This window comes from Nelumbo lutea, chromosome 3, assembly GCF_056320005.1.
Source record: "Nelumbo lutea isolate HS-2025 chromosome 3, American lotus-T2T, whole genome shotgun sequence".
Lineage (NCBI taxonomy): Eukaryota > Viridiplantae > Streptophyta > Magnoliopsida > Proteales > Nelumbonaceae > Nelumbo > Nelumbo lutea.
Genome location: NC_142686.1, coordinates 27,737,699 through 27,761,308, shown reverse-complemented (window position 1 = coordinate 27,761,308; position 23,610 = coordinate 27,737,699). Strand labels below are relative to the sequence as shown.

Here is a 23,610-nt window from a genome sequence, read left to right as displayed (position 1 = left end):
TAGACTATATAGTTACAAATTGAAAATACAAAATTACATTTATAACAAATAAATTAAATAAAATTAAAACAGAATTTATAATAATTTGACAAAATAAAAAAATTGCGGGTTATTTGTTAAAATTTTCAATTTAAACAAAATTTACATATACATTATGATGAAAGCACTCACACACACTTTCATTATCTGCTTCAGGTGAAAAATGAAATATCCGATGTATGTAGTAGTCTGTAGTATCATGCCCTCCTTTGTCTTGTAATTGTAAAGTTGTAATCTATATTCTGCATCATGATTCATGACTGCATCTAGCCAACCCTGGTACAGTGGTAGTGTGGTACTTGCAGGTCCTGCACTAAAACAACTAAACAAGACTCTGATGGAACTATAGCTTGTAGACACTGGAGGGGTTAGTAGATCACGGTTCACGTGCCATGGTGGGATTGGCGGCGAGAAATGTTCTCTGAGACTCAAACTTCTCCCAATATTTTTAAAATTTATTTTCCATTATTTCAAAAATTCATTTAAATTGTGGGTTATTTCTTCTTCCTTCTCATGTGTGAGAAAATGTCTGGTCAAATGGCCAGTACCACCCTTGCTATAATAGCTAAAGTATTTTCTACATTTTTGGCAAACTACTCTTTTCCCCTTCTCCTTAACATCCTCTATTTTAAATATTCTCCAAATCAGGCTACTAAACTTGGGGTTTTGGGAAGAGCTGGCCATTTTTTTTAAATTCTAAAAAAATAAAATTAATTTAATTGGACTTACCCTGGATTACCAGTTTAGAATCCCAACTTTCAACGGTTAAAGCCTTTCAACGTGACAATGTCCAAGGCTCCAAGGCTCCAAGCCTCTCAAATTGCTAAATTAGAGAATTAGGCAATCAACCAACCAGACTATGAGACTATCAGAGTTCACTTAAATTGCAGAGAATGTATGAGAGACTGAAAGAGATTGAGAGTATGAGAAACTGAGAGAGGAAAGACCAAAGAGACTAAGAGGATAACTTAATAAGAGAATTGTTGAATTGGTGTGATGAAAATGGTGGAGGATAGTACTATTTATAAGAATTGCCAAATTGAATATAATTCAATTGCCCAAAATACCAAAAAAAACTAGTTATTTAGTTGTTGGGAGGGGTATTTTGGTCATTGTAAAATTATTTATAACTTTACCCAAAAACCCCCTAAATTAGTTATTATATAGCTATTAGGAGGCATTAATGTCATTTTTTAACCCCCATTAGTTATTATATAGCTATATTCCGAGTGGGCCGCGATTAGCCCGCTATAGACCATGCCGGCCGGTGGACCTCAAACCCCCGACCTAGCACGGCACAGACCTTCATGCCGGGCTTGACACGACTTGTAGGCCTTCATGCTGAGCCGGTCCAAAATCAGGCCGGGCCACACCTCTAGTCGTACCCCCCACTTCCTGCTTGTGACGTTCCCTGCTCGAGGCCACAACATCCCAAGCTTCCAGTTTGCCAAGTGCCTCATACGCATCGGCTTCGGCTTCAAACCCACCGACAGCATTAAACACTTCCTGTTTGAACTGAAACGATGTCGTTCGGAGACTCTCTGAGAGCTTATTCTCAGCCTAGCTAGAGAAGGCTGCCCTGTTACCTCTTACCTGCTCGCTTTACACCCTCATCCTACCGTGAGCCGCAGACGTCGCACGTAACCTTGATGATGTGTCCCCTCGGCTCTTCTCTGGATTCAACCCGCCACTGTCTTCGACATCTACTACTACAATTTCAATCTCTATGGCAACCTCATATGTAGCAACAAAAATGACTCCTCGTATACTATAAGAACTACCAGGTCTACCACCACTCACCAGTCGAGACCTTCCCTCCTTTCTCTTCCCTTCCAATACCTATTATTCCTTTCTTTTGCTGGTCTAAATTTCAAATTTTCATTTAAGATATGAATAAGATTTTAACAAAAGACCCGTTTAACGAGTCTTTTTGTGCTGTTTTTCGGTTGTTTATAAGTTGGACAGATTGATTTTTTATCTATTTCCATTCGATTCACATAAAGTTTAGCCATTAAAAGATGAAACACTAAAAAGACACGAGAAATCTACTTTGGATTGATTTCAAGAAACTTCAAATAGAGTTTTTCACGTCTTTCACATTTTATTCTTACACAGAAAGAAACGAAAAAATGCATGGGGCATCTGCCAAACATACTTCGAGCTTCTCAAATCTTCATGCAAAAGTTTAATACGTCTTTTAGATGTCAGAGTTACCGGAAGATCTTCCCAAAAAAAAGAGCCAAACGAACCCAAAATTTCACTTGGGCATAAATATTCACCGCCCTTTAACTTCAAAACGTGTCATATTTACAAACGATATTATCTAAAGGGCATTTATATTATCTCATACGCCATTTAACGTCTGTTAACAGTTTTAAATTATTTGACAATTTAAAAACTTTGGATATTATAGTAACACGTTTTAAAATTTGGATAATAACTTGACATTACCCGCTCAGAGTAAGTGGGGGATGGTTTAGTATTTGGGTGAAATCATAAAAAGGAGGTTAAGTCTTTTACCCTTTGTTTATAGTAAGTTGTGATATGGTTCGAAGGTTTTAATTTTTTTAGAATGGTAAACGATGGCAAACGGGGTTGTTTTAGAAACCGGTTCGGATTAGGCATACATGGTGAGCAGATTGAGTAGAGAATTGAGAAAAATTTTTGACAGCTGTCCTTTCAGCCCCCAGCCTAACCTTATTCCCTTCTCGCAACGACCGCAGCGCCAGAAAACGGAGAGTCCTCTCTTTGTTCGATTTCACCGGTGGGCTATGGCCACCCAACTCAGAAGGACTTTGTTTGTTAAGTGATGCTTGAAGTTGACACCAAACTCTTCCTTTTCCTGGGGCTTTTCTTACCGACTTCACGCCTGATCCAATTTCGAACATCCGACTCATACCCGACTCTCTCTCTCTCTCTCTCTCTCTCTCTCTCTCTCTGATTATTTTATCCACCTGAACGGTTGATTCTGACGCCAACAACAATAGCAACCAACGTTAGAAACGATGCCAAATTGATCTCGAAGAACTGAAGAGGAGGATACTTTAAAGTTTAAACTCTCTCTGTGAGAAATTAAATAACAATAACACCTATGGCTCTTCACTCTGCTGTTGCTCTTTGCTTTAGTGGTGTCAACTCGAATCCTCGCATTTCTTCCACTCGCTTTTCTGGTTCTACGGTTTTTAGAAGTGTGCCCTTAAGAGCAGCATCCTTTTCTTCTCCGTCGTCGCCTCGTCGATGTAGATTGCAAGGTACGGTTTCTGGATGTGCAAAGAATCGAATTTTTAAGTGTTTCATTTGTTCCAACTTGTATGCACATTATCTCGAAATCACCTAAATTTGTTTGCTCTGAGCATTAGTTCATCGGCTGTAGATATTTAGAGTTTGGGTTGTGAACTTAGTATAGAATTTGTTCTATTCCTGACGACTTCGGATTAGCCAGAGAAATTAACGTGTCTGGATTTTATTTAAGTTCAGAGAGTAGAGTATATTGGCAAGATCAGTCCTTGTGCTGCTCGGAGTCCTCCAAGCTATTATTCTTGTGTTAATGGAATTGTCTTTACTTTGTTTTCTTACAATTAATTAGTTTACTATCCTTTTATATTTTGATTGGTTGGTGGAGGAATTAATGGGTATTGGAGAAAATGAGTCTCGCATATTCTTCTCGAAGTAGAGTGGTTTGGAACATTGGGTGACAATGTTGCCATTCAATTTTGGTGGTAATTCGGGTTTTGTTCCATCTCTGCCCTTAAACTATCTATGTTTTATTGCCTTTTACTGAGGGTTACGTTTGATATTTCCCATTTTTCTACCATTATTGATGCCCTTACAGCTTGAAGCCTTTGCATGGAGGCTACTAAACATTTTGCCCCTTTCCATGTTAACTTCTGTTGAGCAAGTTATTATAGAGGAAACTAATTCATAAGGAACTAACAAGTTTTTGTCAAAACTATCTAATGATGCTTCAAGAACATGCAACACCTATAAAACCAATCATATGGACGCAGAAAAATAGTTTGCAAAAGATCAATCTATTAAAGCTACAGTAAATTGGTCAAAACAATGATATTTTGAGGAATATGGACTGGCATAGAATAAGAAAAGGGGTAGTGGTGGTATGAAAATATAATTGTTGTGAGGATTATTTAATTGTTATTTTATTAGTGTGCTGTCAGCCAGTTAGTTTTTCTTTCTTATTAATTTGTTACTAGGGAGTGCCACCAAGGGCATACTTGTAATCTCCCATTCCTTTTATATTAAGTTAATATAAATAACTAAACTGGCGGCAGCCATAAGAGTTTTTTTTTTGTCTTTCAATCATATCTTCCTCTTCTCCTCTTTTCCCTCTTCTCGTTTCTTCTCTTCTCTTTCTCTCTCTCTCTCCATGAATGATTACATGGTATCAGAGCAAGGTTCTGGGCTATAAAAATCTGTTTCTCCCATCTGAACCTGCTTCTCCTCTTTCTTCTTTGATTTCTTGGATGTCAAAGACAGAGAAACCCTAACAGGCTACTTGCGGCTCTTCCTTTGGGTTCTTCCTTGGTCGTAACATCAAGGAGACCCTAGCAGAAGAAGGGCGATGCAGTAAAGACTCCCTTATCTGTTCGATGCTGTGAAGTTAATTTCTGAGTTGGCACCTTCGTACAGGTGCTGGACAAGGTATGTGTTCTTATGTTTTTTCTATGGCCAATGGTGTGAAGGCCTTACTTTTTGGTTTTATACCTCCGTTTAGATGCTGGACTGTTAGATTGCATGTGCTGTAGTCGAACTGTTAGTATACTATTCTAACGGTTGGTGTTGGACTAATTACTGGGCTGTTTTAATGGCTGAACCATTATTGAGTTGATTTCAACAGTTTATTTTTGTTTTTTCCACATTCTAGAAGTAAATTTCTTGAGGGTTGGTATTCTGATTGTGGCTGTTGTGTAGTTGTGTGGGATTTGGTCTGATTCAACAGTACTCTATGGCAAACTATGATTCAACTTCATCGGGGGTTACACCAACCCGCAACACAGTTGGTATGGGAAGTGAAAACATGATATTTCCCATGCTTATTACCCCTTTAAATGGTCTAAACTACCTGGAGTGGGCTAAAAGTGTAAAACTTTATGTAACAACAAGGGGAAAAGATGGCTACATAAATGGAAGGGTGAAAGAACCCAAGAGTGAGATAACTGAACATGATAGGTGGGACCAAGAAAACAGTATGGTGATCTCTTGGCTCCTTGCAGCTATGGAACCTGATGTGAAGAAGAACTTTACCAGTTGCAAGCTGAATCCTCAACCTGTAAACAGGGAAGTCGTAGTTTGTCTACTTATTATTCAGCCCTTACTTTCATATGGAAAGAATTGGATCATTATCAAGCTATAGAGTGGAAACATGATGATGATGCTAAGGCTTACAAGAAGCTGGTTTCTCAGCAGCGTGTGTTTGCCTTCTTGTTGGGACTGAACCCTGCCTATGAATCCTTGAGAGTTCAGACCTTAAGAAGTAAAGAGTTGTCGTCGGTTCATGAGGTATATGCCCTTGATCAATCAGAAGAAAGTAGGCGGAGTGTGATGGTTACAACTGAGGGGGAGCAACAAGTTGCATTGGCTACAATGAGTAATAACAACATGGGGAAGAAAAGTGACACCGAAAAAGCTGATGATAAAGACAAGTTGTTTCGTACCCACTGTCGGCGCTCACCACATACACGTGACACATGTTGGGACATTCACGGGAAACCCAAGTGGGCAGTGAAGAACCAAGAACAGGGTAAAGGGCAAGGTCAGAAGAAGATGAACACAACACATAATGCAACACATGTGGCAACCCAAGATATTCAGGTTGCTTGTACTACTCGGGACCACCTTACTAATTCTGACCCCAAGGAAGATATAATGAATTCCTTCAGAGACCACTTGGAGTCATATGGTAGGGCTTTGCGACAAATGGATAGTTCAGTCGCTGGTACTCCTATTTCATTTGCATCTACATCAGGTAATGCGGCTTCTGCATTCCATGTCACTATTACCACTGGTTCCCCTTGGATCATTGACTCAGGGGCCTCTAACCACATGACCAGTAAGCCGAATTTGTTTCAAACTTATAACCTTTTGTCAGGAAGGGATAAAGTGAGGCTTGTAGATGGATCATTCTCCTCCATTGTAGGCCAAGGATCAATATCTCTTCTCCATGGCCTTAACCTGAATTGTGTATTGCATGTCCCTCAACTTCCTATAAATTTGCTTTCTATCAGTAGTATCACAAACTCTTTAAACTGTAATGTAACATTTGCTTTCAATCAGGATCTAATTTATGGGAGGACGATTGGTAGAGGGAGCCTAGTGGATGGTCTCTACATTCTCGACAACAAAGCTGGTCTCTCGGTGTCATCCTCAAAGTCATATAGTCAATCAAATAAGAATCAAATTTTCTTGTGGCATAGTCGGTTAGGTCATGTTTATTTTGAAATAATAAAGTCTTTGTTTCCGGTTTTATAAGTCATGTTCAGTGTTAGAGTTCCAGTGTCAAACGTGTCAGTTGAGCAAATAATGTAGAACAACTTTTCACTCAAATAATAAAAGATCAAGTGTTCATTTTCATGTTGTGTATTTTGATGTATGGGGGCCTACTACTATAATCTCTAAGGGCGGACATAAGTACTTTATCACATTGATCGATGACTTCTCTCGCTATACATGTGTATTCCCTATGCGTAGTAGAGACGAAGTTTCAAAGATTGTGAAAGACTTCCAGAAGATGGTATTTACACAATTCCATGTTGAAATATAGATCTTCCAATTAGACAATGCAAAAGAATATTTCCATGGTGAGCTCAATGAGTTCTTTGCCTCCCATGGATCTATTCATAGGAGCTCATGCGCAAGAGCACCACAACAAAATGGTGTTGCAGAAAGAAAAAACATACACCTCCTTGAGGTAGCTCGTGGGGTGATGTTACACATGAATGTTCCAAAAAGGTTTTGGATGGATGCTATACTTGCAGCTACTTATGTCATCAATCGCATACCCTCCAGAGTGCTGAACTACATGGCCCCTCATCAGTTTTTGTTCCCTCAGTCCCCTTTATTTTCCATTCCCATGAGAGTTTTTGGTTGTCATGCCTTGGTCCATGATTTGTCGCCGTCTCAAGGTAAGTTAGACCCTCGGTCTATTCCTTGTATCTTTCTGGGGTATCCCTCCTCTCAAAAAGGGTATTGGTGCTTTGATCCCGTTAGCCATAAGTTTTTTGTGTCTATGGATGTGCCCTTCTTTGAGTCTGAACCGTTCTTCGCTGCTTCTCCTCAGGGGTTGAGTAGTAGTGTGGAAGAGGAGAAGCAGGTTCAGGTCCGCCAAGTCTCTCTTCCTTCTATTCCGGACCATGCTCCCTTTCGTGTCTTCCAACGTACACATCGTAGAGGTCAACAATGTGATAGAGATGTGGAGCAGGCAAACATTGAGCAACCGACACTGTTAGACTCCTAGGAGGTAAGTCCAAACCCTTTTGCACCTACCGATACTCCTACTCCTATTGTGGATGACCTTGACATTCCTATTGCTCGAAGAAAGGGAGTCAGGTCATGCACCACCAAACACCGCATTACTCAGTATGTCTCCCATGATCACATTTCCCCCTCATACCGAGCCTTTCTATCCGTAGTTGATTGCATCCCTGTTCCCAAAAATGTTGCTAAAGCCTTAAAATGCCCTGAATGGACAGATGCTATGAAGGAGGAGATTAATGCTCTTCATAAAAATCAAACTTGGGAATTGGTGGATCTTCCAAGGGGGAAAGACCCAGTGGGGTGTAAGTGGGTGTTTATAGTTAAACAGAAGGCATACGGGACAGTTGAAAAGTACAAAGCAAGATTAGTAGCCAAAGGGTACACTCGGGTGTACGGTGTTGACTATGATGAGACTTTTGCTCCAATAGCTAAGATGAACTCAATTAGGGTTCTCCTGTCATTAGCTGCTAACCTTGACTGGGAATTGCATCAACTGGACATAAAGAATGCTTTTTTAAATGGTGACCTAGAGGAGGAAATATACATGGTTCAACCCCCTAGATTCTGTGCCAAGGGAAGTGAAAATAAGGTGTGCAAGCTGAGAAAGTCTCTTTATGGTTTAAAACAATCTCCCAGAGCTTGGTTCAGTAAGTTTCACATGACAGTTCAGCAGGTAGGGTTCAAACAATGTCAGTTTGATCATACACTCTTTGTGAAGAGATGTTAGGAACAAGTTGCTGTATTGATAGTGTATGTGGATGATATCATCATTACAAGAAATCGGAGTTCAGAAGTATGAAAATTGAAACAGTTCTTTGCATCTAAATTTGAAGTGAAAGATTTAGGTCCCCTGAAGTATTTCCTTAGAATTAAAGTTGCCTGCTCAGAAAGGGGTATCTTCATTTCCCAAAGGAAATACACCCTTGATCTATTACAAGACACATGCAAATTAGGCTCAAGGCCAACAAATATTCCCATGGATGTTGATCACAAGTTGGGTGACTGTGATGGTGAACCTCTGAAAGATGTGAAACAGTTCCAAAGGTTAGTGGGAAAGTTGATTTATTTGTCCATGACTTATCCGGACATTGCCTATCAGTTGGGGGTCTAAGCCAATTCATGCACTCTCATAAGAAACCACACATGGAGGCAGCAGAGAGAGTTCTTAGATACTTAAAAAAGTATCTTGGAACATGTCTACTATTCTGTAAACATAATCACCTAAAGGTGGAAGTCTTTACAGATGATGATTGGGCAGGTCCTGTGGATGATAGAAAGTCCACAAGTGGGTATTGCGCATTTGTGGGAGGAAACCTAGTGACCTGGAAAAGCAAGAAACAAAGGGTGGTACAAGGTCAAGTGCTGAAGCTGAATATAGAGCTATGGCACATGGGGTGGCTGAAGTTCTTTGGCTAAAAAATCTTCTAGGGGAGTTTGGAGTTGTTGTTCATAATCCTATGTCTCTTTACTGTGACAATAAGGCAGCCATAAACATCGCCAGCAACCCTGTCCTACATGAGAGGACCAAGCACATTGAGGTGGACATACACTTCATAAGGGAAAAATTGGAAAAAAGGGAAATTTGCATCCCTTATGTCAACTCCAAGGAACAACTTGCTGATGTCCTAACAAAAGGACTTCCATACTCATGGCACAATGAGTTATGTGACAAGATGGGCATGATAGACATATTCAGCCCAACTTGAGAGGGAGTGTTGTGAGGATTATTTAATTGTTATTTTACAGTTGCTGTTAGTGTGTTGTCAGCTTAAGATGCTGTCATCCAGTTAGTTTCTTTATTTCTTATTAGCTTGTTACTAGGGAGTGCCACCAGAGGCATACTTGTAATCTCCCATTCCTTTTATATTAAGTTAATATAAATAACTAAATTGGCGGCGGCCGGAGGAGGTTTTTTTGTGTCTCTCAATCATATCTTTCTCTTCTCTTCTCTTCTCTTTCTCTCTCTCTCGTCTCTCTCTCTCTCCATGAATGATTACAATAATAATGAGATGAAGTAGAACATGAGGGCAGGAGGTTGTAGGAATGATATATCAAGATTATGTAGAATAGTGTTCATTGGTCATAAAAAAGTATAAAATGACTGCATGCAACGTGGACCATAGTGAGATGATCTTTTGCCACTAAATAGAAATTTCAGATCCCTTAGGGATGATAACTCCAATAAAACAACTTCACCCGTTCACCCTTCATCACATGATTCCGGATGATAACTTCAACAAAAACAACTTCTTCCTTCATGATATGACTAAGTGCATGTTATATATGACATCTTACATTTTTGTGCTGAAAACTATGTAGACACCTAAAAAGATCATGCAAATTTTTGTACCCAAAATCATGACTATTCATGATGTCCTTTGATGAAGTTCACGTGTATGCGGCTACTTTTACCTACTGAATGGATGGTGAGGCCGGAAGAGTAGGTTAGTTCTATCAGGAAACCCATTATCCATGTAGGAAATCTTATTTTTTTTAGTTTGGATTCTGTATCCGATACATTGTGCATAGACCTGTTCATGGGCTGGGCCGGGCTTTGCCTATGTATCAACAGAATACATTCAGGCCCGAGCCCAAGCCTGGCCTGACCATGCCTAGGTCTTGAGCCCGAGTGCAGCCCTCATATAAAGATGAAAGAATGGGACTATCCAGGGGTCCACTTGGACCTCCTCTATAATGAGATATAGCAACTGAATGAGTCAAATGTATAAGATGAAAGAATGGGACTATCCAGGGGTCCACTTGTAACCTGATTGTTGTGTTGTATATATCTATGTTCAGCTTGATGCTGCATTTTTAATTTGTACTTCCCCAATTGTCTACTTTAATGCAATACTGTTAATTATCAAAAAAAAAAAAAAAGAATGGGAAGAAGAATAGGAATGCTTTAATATTGTCAAGAATAAATACTGGGAAAGGGATCAAAAGATAACAACAGTAATATATGCTTAACCTTGTCATTAGCGTTTTCTTTCTCTTATTTCTATGACAACCAAACAGACTGAAGACAATAACTGATTGGGCATTTATCAAAAAAAAAAAAAACTGATTGGGCAAAAAATAAAGACAAGGAGGTGCATGAGCTTTGGAATTAGAGGTTTCTCTGATTCAACTAGAGGGATTTTGTTTGCGGTTAGCCTTCCATTTTGGCTTTTGGCTTAGAGGGTGGTAACCTATAGTGGAAATTTTCTTTTCTATATAAATCCCAGATAAACATTCCTATATATATACATCAACCATCCATTAACACCGAGACACCAATGCAACTCCTTAGGCTATAAAAATCCATGAATCCGAGAAATCTCTAAGGTTCTAGTTCTAGGATCATGTATTACTTATCAAAGGACTTTTCTGCTTTCATCAAATTTAATCTTAGGTAAGGAAACCAGATACTGAGAACACTAAAGATCAGTTGACAGCAATAGGAACTACCCCAGAACTTTTTCTAGAGCTATCATTTGGACCCTTATGTGATCAATCTGGGGTTGGCTACATGGATCCTTTTCCCACTACCCCACTATATAGGGCCATATCATCCGTTAAAAGTATAGGTTAACAAGGTCCTTTCCCCTATTTTATCTCCTCAAAACTAACCCAACCCAAAGTTAATCTGGGTTCATATTTTTCAAACTATAACCCCAAACTTCAACCCAATGGATACAATAGTTGGGTTGGCTCAGGCTAACCCAGCCCAAGTTGCACCCTAGTTCCAATGGATACAGTTGTTTCTAATTCTATGTTTCCTAATCTTACCAGCCATCCTTCTCAACAATCTCATCTTAGCTATGGAAGTTTTGCTTTCAAGCATCTATTTATTTAAGTTTTGTCAACTGAGGTTGTGAGCATTTGGCAAACAACATGGTACAAATATAAAAAAACTTCCTTTCTGAAGCTGTATAGTTAAATCATCCACGGTCAATGCTAAAGGGGAACATTGATGCCATCTCTTCATCATGAACCTCTTTAATTAGCACTGCCTTTGGAGTTATTCATTCATTATTGTTCTATCAGATACGTCTGTAGTTGTACTGGAATATCAGTTTGAAATCCATTTCTTAACAAAAAGTCAAAAACTATTTTATGTTGTCTCCAAGTCATTAAATGCAAGTGTAGCCTTGTGATATTTCTTTCCTCATTCCTGGATGTCCATGTGCAGCCTCTTACTTTTTATGTGTTTCGGTTTGATATATCCTTGTGTTCATTAGGTTAAGAATGATCATGACGTCAATTTTCTTGTCAGAATCTGATCATTGTGCCATCAAGCATGTTTTTGTGGTTTTACTTGGTTGGTGGAGGAACTGTTCTTCTAGGAAACCTCGTGTATAACATGAAAAAAAAGGAAGGTAGAACCTCAACAAAGGAACAAAATCTGAAGGGGCGATTATGGATGCTCATAGGATTTCAATTTTTCATGAAATGGGAATAGTGGAATTTTGAGGTAATACTAGATTGCTGCTTTTGATGTGGTTTGCCAGGATGGAAGTATCCCCTTGTTTCTCAGTATGTGCAAACATTTTTTATGACAATGCATATATGAAAGGTACTTACTGCCAACCAAAGTTGTTTTGGATAAGCTTTTGCTTTTGTTCTTTTTAGAGAATAAAAGCTTCTGCCAATTAAGGCGTAATATGTTTGCACCTTACTGAATTTTGTGAAAAGCATATTTGGCCCAAAGTGCATAGGAGAAGTATTAATCCAGAATGTTTTTGTATTTTTTGCTGCAGATTTGCTTTTGCTTTCAAGGAATCTACTTTTGAAAGCATGCTTAACCAAACTTCAAACTTTTTTTTTTTTTCTGTTGAAGCACAAAAGTAATTCGGAAAAGCTTATCCAAACACAACTAAATATAAAGAATAAAAAAGCATCACATTCCCCCAGTTGTCCCTTCTGCAATGCAGAACAGGAAACAAATTTGGAACCATTTTCTGGCCAACCTACACCTTAACTGGGTCTTCTCTGGTACCATTCTTGGTTTCTTAAATAGCTGGTACATGAAGGTCTATCTAGCAATTGTAAAATGTTTGGGGAATGTTTCCCGAGACTGTGTTTTGGACTATCTGGATGGAGTGGGACGGCAGAATTTTTTAAGGCAAATCCTCTCAAATTGATGAAATCATACACAATATGACAACATGTCATCTAAAATCTTTTCTTGGTCAAAATCTTCAAATCTTACAACTGATGCCCTCTTTTTGCATTTATTTCATATACTGATATCTTGTGTATTCTCCCATGTGCAATCAGTCAGTCACTGTAATGGTCTTACCCCTTCTATACATTCAATGCAATATATTTTTCTTCTTTCAAAAAGCAGTTCAAGAATGTGACTGTTTTAAAATTTGAAAAGGAATTTACCTATGAGATATTGGCTTAGTTCTCCACGTGGACTTTACAACCTGTTGTGACAAGGTTAGATATGTGGATATGTCTGTCTATTCCCAAATTCTTCTAAAATATGCATAAATTATTGCAGCCTATTTTGTTTAGCCCACTATATTTTTTTTTCCTTTATATCTAACCCCTTTTTTCTTAAGTGTTTGTTGAGAAGTTTATCTTTCTTTGTTAACTTTGTATGTTCTAGGTAAAGCATCTCGAGGTGACAATGGGCCACCTGGTGCGGATGAATCCTCACTTGTGGTGTGCTTTGGGGAAATGCTAATTGATTTTGTCCCAACTGTCAATGGACTTTCATTAGCTGAAGCACCTGCATTTAAAAAGGCTCCGGGGGGTGCCCCTGCTAATGTTGCTGTTGGTATATCTAGGCTTGGTGGCTCATCTGCTTTTATTGGGAAGGTATCATTTGAAGTTTGTTAACTTTATCTATTTCTTGTGAAATGATATGTTGAGGATGCAACATAAACCATAGTTGGTGCATGGCCCATGCTTCTGCCAAGGGTTGAATTACTTGATGCACAATACATTTTGTATGCTCTTTCCAAGTTTCTTTCCATTATATTTGGCCATAACCTTTCTTGGAAATTCTTAACTTGTTAAGAGCTATAGAAATATATCAAATGGTTCTTCCCTTACTACTGAGGTCTTCTATTATTTTTCTTTTACTTGCAGAGTTCATATCAGTAATGAAATTTGTGTAGGATGGGTTCAATAATGCAAGCAATGTAGCAGATCTATGCATTAGCTATAAACCACGAAAAACTAATTACACTGGCACTTTTAGTCATTGGTTTCACAGGAAAATGCAGCTAAGCTTATATTGATGTATGATCTTAGTAGGAAAACTTGAACTAATAACAATTTCGTCCAACTAAACCCCAAGAACTCAATAAATCAATATGGATCACTATTCATTTTTTTAAGTGCCCCAAAAGTAATTCTCGGTGGATGAGTGTCAAACTTTAGGTTTTAGTAGTTAAAAGTAAGAAATAAACAACCTATTTGGGTGGGGGAAGTAAATACCTTACCCCTAAAATCCAAGTGCAAGAGCTCACAAGAACACTAAAAGAAACAAAAACAACCAAGCAAACAAGATCCATACCCTTGGCTAAAAGACTAGGAAAAAGAAGACTTTGAACTCTAATATTAATGAGGTATTGTTATCCATAAAAATGGCAGCTTTGGTAGTGCTTAGAAGCAACAGCTTGATTACCAAAAATCGGAAGTCATGCTATCACATGTGAGGTTGGCTAAGGTGTCAGCAGGTTAATCATAGTAGAGATGTAAGAGATATTTTGGGTGTTTCTTTTTTCCCCTGTACAATCTTGGTTCAATAACACCCTTCCCCCGCCAATAAATAAATAAATAAATAAGGAACAAAAAGGGGTGAAGCTGAAAATAAAAAAAAAGGATGCTATTACAGGCTACTCATTTTTCCCCTGCACAATCTTGGTGGTTATACGTTTTTTTTTTTCTTCCTTCCCTTCTTTCTTTCTTTTTTTTTCGGTAATGCTTGATGGTTATACACTCAAATGGACCATAAACTGTTCAACATTTTATTAGGAGGTTATTTCCTTGGCATCAGTCCTAAAATCAGCAAATACACTTATACACTTGAGAAAGAAACATAAGGAGTTGGGGAGCTTCATTTTCTTGGGGTCATCCATTTTGGGATTGCCTTATATTGTTGTGTCCTTGGATCTTAGGACTGTCTATTCTCTAATACCACATCTTTAGTGGAACCAGTTAAGAGATTGATAATTCCTGAGAAACAAGTTTCCCATCAGGTAAACCCATCTTGATTTATGAAGTAATAAAAAGTCCTAATACTAAGTAGAGAAGGTCAATGCTATTTCCGTCCTTTGCTATGCATTTCTACTAGAATGTTCAATCTGAGAAAACCTACAGAAGAAAGAGTTAGTGTGGAATTACATGTTCCTTTTTGTTTACACTTTACAAGTGAACATCTATTTGAGATTTGATAGTTGATCATTTTGTTCTTTCATTAGTGTGCCAGAAGATTCTTCTTCAGATTTAGAACTTGGACCATTATTGTCTCCAAGTGTAAATTATAATAAAGAAAATCATTTAGCTCATTTTTTGTCATATATCCTAATATCCTATTTGTTGTACCCATGTTTTTGTTAGTTTTGGATTATAATGGAATCTCTACAAACATTGATCCGTTTGGGAGTAAGTTGTTAAAACCATTGATCTTTTTCAAGATGGTTCTTATGCTTGTGGTTTATTTTATGTTCTTGTGAAATTAAACCATAGGGTTTCTTCTGGAGTGATTACTGAGCTTTGGTGCACCATATGCTCCATCAACTTCTATGTTGCTTTGAGAAAAACAATATACTCCATTTTCTTAAATTTGTCTGTATTTAACATTGCCTTAAACATGTTAGATATATAACTGAAAATGTAATCTGAAAACATAATTACATAAATCTTGTTTAATTGTTTCTTACCATTACTAGTAGACCTTTTCTATAATTTTTTTATGTGCATAAACTTTTCTGAAGTATGGCTTTGTTATTTGGGCATTTTTATGATAGAAACATCTCAAGCGCTAAATTATTCAAAAGCATGTATATTATGTGCAAAAACGTCTCTTACTGATCAAGAAAAAAAAAACCTTCTCTAAAGTCATCATATGGGCACCTTGGATCACTTTCAGATGTTATGGATGGGTCATTCCAATTATATACAATTCCAATATTTAAGGATTATTAACAAATAGTATGTCTCTCAAAATGGAGCTGATCAGCAAAAATGTTGTTTTATAGAAGTAAAATAATATCAGTCTTGTTTCCAAATGAATGTGTTTCTCTTGTGGAGGTTTGTCCCATATTATTTGATTACCTTGAGACATTATATGATTATGACCTATCATCTTTAACTGGTACTTTAATTTCTTTTTGTATTTAAAACTAATATGTCCTTAAGATATATGTATGAAAAGCACTTCATTGCATTTAGATTGATCCACAAAGCAGTTACCCAGTAAGCATGTTCAGGACCTTGATATGATAGGCCATGTTTCTTCTTCTTCTTCTTTTTTTTTTTTTTTGGGGGGGGGGGCTGTTTGATTTCAAATTGTTCAAGGAGCTCTACATCTTGATTCTTAATCAATTTCTATGTGTCATTTTCCTTGATACTATCTGGTAGCATATTTAGAATCCCTCAATTCATTGTAGTGGCTGTTGAGTAATTAGTAAGAATTTTGTTGTTATTTATCAATAAGAAGCAATTTAATCTTTAGTTTTATGCTTAGTAGACATTGAATATAAAGGAGAAATTTGTTGATGATTAAAGGCTGTGCTATTTCTATATCTGATTATTCATATTTATCTAAAGCCAATAGATGCATAAATGCTTGCAGATACTGATGGCCATAATAATCCTGTTTAGACTGCATATATGTGTTAGACAATTTTACATCTCCATCAGTCAGATACACACTAAATAGACATAAAGTTCAATTATATTTCACTTCTTCTCCTTGGAGTTAGCTGGTACCTGGTGGTGGTCGTTCCAACGCCAAATCTGTATATTTCCTGCATCTGTGTTATTACATTTCATTGTGAAATGAATCCTGGAAATCTGTTTCTTAATGTTCTTCTCTTGGAACTTTCATTTCGTATGATCACATCCTCAGGTTGGTGAAGATGAATTTGGATACATGCTTGCTGACATTTTAAAGGAGAACAATGTGAATAATGAAGGAATGTGTTTTGATCCTCATGCCCGAACTGCTTTAGCATTTGTTACACTGAGGAGTGATGGAGAACGTGAGTTCATGTTTTACCGTAATCCAAGTGCTGATATGCTTCTTAAAGAATCAGAGCTTGACTTTGATATCATTAAGAAGGTACTAAGGCTTTGCTAATACTAGCAGTTTAAATGGATGCCTCCTACTTGCAGATTTTAAATTATGTTTTTAGACTTTATTTCTTTAATGATATTATTTTTCTTTTGATGGTTTTTCATTTGATATTGTTTTCTGGTGTTTATTGTAAACCTTCTGGCAGGCAAAAATATTTCATTATGGTTCTATAAGTCTTATTACAGAACCTTGCAAATCAGCCCACATTGTTGCAGCAAAATCTGCAAAGGATGCGGGTGTGCTTCTGTCATATGATCCCAATCTCAGGCTTCCATTATGGCCATCTGCAGAGAGTGCCAGAGAAGGAATTCTGAGCATTTGGGACATGGCTGACATTATTAAGGTGCCTTTCCTCCTAGTTCAACAATGTGCTCTTAACTCACAATGTATATGTTTTATCCATTTTCAGAATGGGAATATGCAAAAACCAAAAACACAACAAATATGTCAATTACTACTACTTCTGACATTTTGATTATAATAACAATCAGATAAGTGAAGAAGAAATTTCTTTTCTGACAAAAGGAGAAGATCCTTATGATGATACTGTTGTCCGTAAACTTATCCATCCAAATCTCAAATTGCTTCTTGTGACTGAGGGCCCAGATGGCTGCAGATATTACACTAAGGTAAGCATCCCATGTTAGATTTTTTTCCCCATCACCTATGAATTTCTAATGTTATTTTTTTTCATGTGTTTTTTGTTTCAACTGATTATTGGTTCTTTGATTTAGATTAGCCTTTTCTGTCATGATTTGTAACAAAGGTTTATTGAATGAATAAAATAGAAAAACTTAGAAAAGCGTTTTAGAAGATTTCTCATGTAGGTCTGGGAAATGTGTCAGCTAACTTAGTTCTGAGTCTTACAAAACGAGAGAAAATGATTTGATATCGTAAAGACCTGAACATGACATTGAAGATAGTGAGAACTCATAACAGTGCTCAAACATTTTATTTTTATGAATTTGTAGCCAGTTGACAAAAAGAAATTGAGTACTCGTGGAACCACAGGTTTCAGGCTATCATCAAAGCTGAGCTGTAACCATGGTGCTCTCTAACCTCTTTCAGAAGCACCTTCTCATAAGTAATTAGTAGGTGAAAACCATAAGCTTATTTTAGTTCAGGCTATTTTGTAACTATGGTATTTGGCAAAAACCATTCACCTCTCTTGAAGTCTAGAGAAATCCACTTTGTCCAATGATACCGACCAACCAGGTCCACTGCATTGTTATTAAATTTCCATAGATATCTACATCCCTAGCACAAAAAGGTTTTCTTAGAGGCCCTTGGAAAACCATGCAGCCCCCACTGTACCAAAAAAAAAAAAAAAGCTTTCAAAATCAAGACCCCATCATGTAGGACCAGCTCAGTTCTAGTCCTAAGATAATGTTGAATGGTCCCTTAGAGCTGAGATCTTTGCAATTATGGAAGGAGTCCAGAAAGCTAAAGAGATGAATATCAGAAAACTCATAATTGAAGGGGACTCGGAGGTGGTGATAGGGTGGTTGAATAAAGACAACAGTGGCTTATGGAATTACAGCAATGAAAGGAGGAAATTTAAGTGGCTGGTGCAAGAGATGGAAGTTAAGATGAGTTGGGTTAAAAGATCAGCTAATTCTTTTATTGATGGATTAGCTAAACAAGGGGCGGAAAGGGAATCAATGTTTTGGGTTAAGTTGTAATCTTATTGTTTCTTCCTTTTTCTTTTCTTTTCTTGGGGGCTCAAGTTGTAATTGGAAGATAAGAGAGTTTGTCTTCCTTTTTGTAATTATTCTTTTGTTGAGTTAATGCAATTGTTATTGATAAAAAAAAGATAATGTTGAATGGTCTTCTTGATCAGAGTTTTATGGCTGTTGATAATGTAATGGTTTCTTGAAGGAATAAGAGAGAAAATAGGGAGAGAAAGAAGAGAGAAAATATCTGGAATCACTCACAGGATGCCTAGAATCACTCTAGGGCATGGGAATCACTCACCATAGCTAGCATAAGCTGAAGAAAACTCAATATACTCAATGTCCATGCATATTTATAGATTCTAAACTCATAATAATCCTAAGAGTCATACTGTTAGACTCAATAATCCTGACTCAAACTAAGCTGTCATATCTTATTTCAATTCAAAGAAGACTCAATAACTCTAATCCTACTTATGCAATGACTGAAATTTTAAACATAAACAAACTATAACTAGACAACCAAACCCTATTATTGGACCCCCACAGAAAATTGCAAAAATGACAAAAAATGCCCCCACTGTCCAAAAATACAGAAATACATAAAATATCATACAACACCAATTTAACTCTTCAGCTCCTAAATCACCCCAAGGGTTTTTCTCAGAGGCCCTTAGAGAACCATCTACCTTTCTTATAACCCCTGCTTCCTCCATGATGATAAGTGTACCCTAATTCATCATGTCACAAACCTTTTTTTTTTTGAAGCAGGAAATTAAGGTCAGCCTTATTCTCCCAGATACATTGCTAATCTCATTGTCAGAGATAATATAAAAAGGCCATTGCGCCCAGTTATCCGGGGTCTTGGGAGTAGACTGGATATGGTCCTAACTGCTGGCTTTTTTTTTTTTGCACGAAGTGGCTGCTTTCAGACTCAAACCCGTGTTCTCGTGCTTGCCAGTCCAAGCTTTTACTGTATCAATTTTGCCAACCTGTGAATAGTCTTCTGTGAAATATGTGGCTTCTATGGACATAGACCCCAACCAATCTCATTCTGGAATAAGTTTGTGGCATGCATCAGATGTTGTACCAGACCTGTGTGTTCTTTGCGAGAAGTCTTAAAAATAAGAAGTTATTGCATTCAAAGACTTGTCACATATAAAGAACTGTTTTATGTAATCTGAGATTTTCAGGTTGAGCAAGTCAAACACCAAGCACCATATTTGACATAATCGCACTGGTCTTAGTTTTGAGTTCTACATGATACTTGCTTAATTGAACAAAACCTTCTGTATGGCATATCCTGTCAAAGTAGATATTCTTTCTCACTAGTTCTATCAGCATCTCTTTCAGTATTCCTTAGTTCTTAATTCTGCATATGTTAATGGATGCATATACGTTCTCCCAGATACTCTCTCTCTCTCTCTCTCTCTCTCTCTCTCTCTCTCGTCTGGATCTCCTCCTAAACTTAAGGCTCTGTTCTAAGTACACTAACCAATGAGAGTATTCATCCAAATTCACTGGGGATGGCTTTGCCTTTTTGAGCCTGATCAATCAAAACCACCCTAGCAAATTTTAATGAATTCTCATTGATTAGTGTACAACCTAGCACAAAGCCTTGAGTGTGGTTTTCTGTTAGTTCACAATATAAGTTTAGTTATACTTTGGAATGAAAAACATGAATCTTCAACTGTACAGGACTTTCATGGGAGGGTTGGTGGTTTAAAGGTGGACGCTGTAGACACTACTGGTGCTGGAGATGCTTTTGTTGCTGGAATTTTATCACAGTTGGCTACTAATTTCTCCTTAATTCAGGTATTTCTGTTTGTAGAAGCCTAGAAGGGTACCCATTTCAATTCTTGTACTGTGCAAATAGTGCCTGCAAAATCATTTCCCCCCATTGCTGCTGAATTTGATTATTGTATGCCCTCTTGATTGTCCACCCCCCTCCCACATCATTCATTGCTGTTCCTATTTACGTTGGCACTTGGCATTAGTGGTTACAATTATCTAAAACATGACTACCAGGATTCTTATTCACTGTGGGTAAAATATCATTTGTTATGTAGACACCTGACTTTTCAGTAAGCATATACAATGTATGAATCACAAGAAGGCACACATTTCAAATCCCATATATAGGCTTGTGGCTTGTGATTCTTTCACTTGAAACAATGTGAGATTGTCAGCCAGAGTGGGTTGTAAGATCTGAAATATATTTGGGGGATTCCAGGTCTGGTGGGCTGAATATAGCTTTGATTCTGTAATTCAAGCTTTACCTGATGGCCAGTATTTTGCTGCTGTATTTTCTCCCCTTGTCTATCAAGTGGACTAAGGAATACAACTTTATCAATAAAAACATCTTTGATCATTCTTAATGGCCGAAAAAGTGGGAAAACACTTCTGCTGTCATTTTTGTATGTAGACCCCAGTGAGTGTTGTTAGAAACTTGGAATGCTTTTCTGTTGTCAAGCTGTCAACCTCCTGATTGTATGATTTGAGCATGGTCAAGGTACATTGAGGGTTTGCATATACCATTTACCCTAGTCCCCATCTACTTGAATATTTTAACAGGCATTGAAAATATCAAGATTTCCTTTCCTTTGGGTGGTGGACTGGTGGTGTGGTTCTGAGACCTTTCTGGTGAAGTTGTTGCAATAGACTCTAATAATAAATCTTATTACTGTTGCAACTCCCTAGATGACATTGCCAATAATGTATAATCCTTTTTCTTATCAGCAGAAAAAATATTTTATTATATTTGATTATAGATGAGGTTAGTACAACTTGATGACAGAAATGTCATCCCTACCACCAATCAAAATCAAGTTTACATAGAAGCCCAAAACAGTTGCTGCCTCCTTATTTGGCAAGGGAGTCAAGCTAGCCCATTTGCACTCCTTGCCCACTTGAATTCAGCAGTTATGTCCTTTGCAATCCCTTCCACTTCCCTTTAAACATATTTGAGAATCCATTGCACGTGTCTATTGAAATTTGCCCATGAAATAATCACTTTTGAATCCCCTTTCTACCTCCACCTGTCTATAACCCAGTTGCTTTGCTAACCGAAGACCTTGCAGTAATATCAACAATTCAGCCTTCAGGGAGTACCCCTCCTATTGTTGCCAAACACGGGTTACCAAAGGAACTCTCATCAAAATTCAATTTTACTTTGTTGCCTTTCGAGTGTTTCCACTCCACTCTTAATTCTTTCTCTCAAAAACTATGCTACTCTATCAATTTCCTATATAAACCTGTGCGGCTATGCCCCTATTAATTCAACTTCCTGTATCAATTTGCTATGAGCTTCTTACATAAATTCATATTAATTAAACATAGGTTGCCTGCATGAGAGGAAAACAAAATCTTTCAAGTTACCACAATGCTTTACTACAACAATTTATTAAAATTAGAAAGGAAAAAAAAATATCTGCTAGCTGGAACAAGTAATTATCAAGTGTAAATGAAATTTATATTGTTTTCAAACCTTGTATAAATTTATTATGTTTAAAAAAAAAAAAAAAACTGTATACTCAAAGTACAATCATCATTGATCATGCACTAATCTTATTATCTCTGTACAGGAAGAAGACCGACTACGAGATGCTCTTAGATTTGCAAATGCTTGTGGTGCATTGACAGTTACGGAGAGAGGTGCCATTCCGGCTTTGCCAACTAGAGAGGCTGTGCTCAAAGCATTGCTTAATGCTGTCCCCTAGGTTTTGTGTTGTAATGCGTAGAAGTAAAACCAGTCTTACAACCATGAAGAGAAGTTTGTAAAGATATTTCTACTTGACTCAGTCCAGAAATGTTATCATGAACTCTTTCCTGCAAGTGCAATCATATCCAAGCTTGTATATAATAATAAAATCCAATTCACTCAGATTTCGCTTTGCTTTTGGCTTGCAAGAATTGCAGCCATTTGGGACTGACTCAAGAGCCAATTGGAATGAGATTTTGGCTTCCTGCACAACTATGGCTCTCAGATTACAGTTAATTCAATCCAGAGAGAGATTGGTGGAGAGAGAGAGAGAGAGAGAGAGAGAGGAATAAAACGCAACATCTCATTTAGCTATCAAGAATGCTTGAATTTCAAGTCTCAAAATGGAGGCACCAATTCTTAAAAATTTTCAAACACTACAACTAGAAGAGACATAACTCAACTCAGTCATTCCCTAAAGATTCACCGTTCATTCATTTCTATATCCGTCATTTAGATCACTGACAAGTGACAATTGACAATTAATCGTGTAGGGTTCCCAAGATATCGTCGTCTCTGTACAAATGGTACCTACACCCACAAAATCAGAAGACATGAATTAGATTAAAGATCTTCATACATACATTCATTCATGACAGGCTTGAGCGAAAGAGAGAATGAAGCAGAGCTATACTCTTTGTCACCGAGCTTGACTTGGGTGCCGCCGTATTCCGGCAAGAGAACAGTTTCCCCTTCCTTCACAGAGACAGGGATGAGGTTCCCCTCCTTGTCTCGTGTCCCCGGACCTACCGCCACCACCTTCCCAGAGTTCAGCTGCTTGAATGCACCAAAAATCATTAAGCAAAATCAAAACCAATCGATCAATCAACTGACAGTATTGACTAGTGAAGCTCATTATACCTTTGGGCCTTTGTCGGGGAGAAGAATACCGGAGTTGGTCTTAGAGGGAGGAACGATCTTCTCCACCAAGATCCGGTTCAAGCTTGGTAGCAAACGCTTCGCCATCTCCCGATCTCTCGAGCGCAATTAGGGTTTTTCCCTTGTGACTGATCAGACGAAGTAGCGAACGATGAGAGAGGCCTGCTGTTAATCTCTCTTTTAAACGATTGACATAGCGAGGAGTCGCGGGAGTAAGTAGTTCGGTAGCTTCTAGAATCCCAGATGGTCGCAGAAATTTCTAGATCTTAGGGTTTTTAGGGTTTTGGGAGTTTTTACGTCTGCCAGGCCCAGCACGGACCTAAATCTGGACTGGGCTTCGATCTTTGCAATTGGTCACAACCCATAATATGGCCCAGCTCCTTCTCGGGTTGACCCAGACTACTAGCCCACTCATGAGGATATTCCACGGGCCTGGCATTGCAAGCCTTCGTGTTTTTGACACGTGG

General features: G+C 37.9%; 2 protein-coding genes across 4 annotated transcripts; one reads left to right on the top strand and one right to left on the bottom strand.

The window, feature by feature from the left end:
• The first annotated feature begins 2,548 nt into the window (after positions 1–2,548).
• LOC148863852 (putative fructokinase-6, chloroplastic) lies at positions 2,549–22,387 on the top strand. 3 transcript variants are annotated; one of them, XM_088976656.1, is made up of 8 exons: positions 2,693–3,290; positions 11,789–11,986; positions 13,130–13,341; positions 16,604–16,816; positions 16,977–17,174; positions 17,323–17,460; positions 20,203–20,319; positions 22,089–22,387. In XM_088976656.1, the coding sequence occupies exons 3-8, from the start codon at positions 13,201–13,203 to the stop codon at positions 22,221–22,223; spliced, it is 942 nt and encodes a 313-aa protein (XP_088832782.1). In that variant the 5' UTR covers positions 2,693–3,290; positions 11,789–11,986; positions 13,130–13,200; the 3' UTR covers positions 22,224–22,387. The 3 variants fall into 3 exon arrangements, with proteins under 3 accessions (XP_088832781.1, XP_088832782.1, XP_088832783.1); XM_088976657.1 differs by lacking the exon at positions 2,693–3,290 and adding an exon at positions 4,534–4,698; XM_088976655.1 differs by lacking the exon at positions 11,789–11,986 and having other exon boundaries at positions 2,549–3,290.
• A 159-nt stretch (positions 22,388–22,546) lies between these two features.
• Positions 22,547–23,338, bottom strand: LOC148863851 (10 kDa chaperonin-like). Its single transcript, XM_088976659.1, has 3 exons — positions 23,126–23,338; positions 22,899–23,038; positions 22,547–22,795 (listed from the first exon to the last, which is right to left on the bottom strand). Exons 1-3 carry the CDS (start codon positions 23,228–23,230, stop codon positions 22,747–22,749), a joined length of 294 nt encoding a protein of 97 aa, XP_088832785.1. The 5' UTR covers positions 23,231–23,338; the 3' UTR covers positions 22,547–22,746.
• Positions 23,339–23,610: the final 272 nt, after the last annotated feature.

Bases quoted from the DNA above. Each gene is read 5' to 3' on its own strand.
- LOC148863851 (XM_088976659.1), bottom strand. From the start codon at position 23,230: ATGGCGAAGCGTTTGCTACCAAGCTTGAACCGGATCTTGGTGGAGAAG. The intron at 23,039-23,125 runs GTATAATGAGCT...GCATTCAAGCAG, and splicing joins TCCCCGACAAAGGCCCAAAG to CTGAACTCTGGGAAGGTGGT. The intron at 22,796-22,898 runs GTATAGCTCTGC...TTGTGGGTGTAG, and splicing joins GTCAAGCTCGGTGACAAAGA to GTACCATTTGTACAGAGACG.
- LOC148863852 (XM_088976655.1), top strand. From the start codon at position 3,131: ATGGCTCTTCACTCTGCTGTTGCTCTTTGCTTTAGTGGTGTCAACTCG. The intron at 16,817-16,976 runs GTACTAAGGCTT...ACCTTCTGGCAG, and splicing joins ACTTTGATATCATTAAGAAG to GCAAAAATATTTCATTATGG. The intron at 17,175-17,322 runs GTGCCTTTCCTC...AATAACAATCAG, and splicing joins ACATGGCTGACATTATTAAG to ATAAGTGAAGAAGAAATTTC.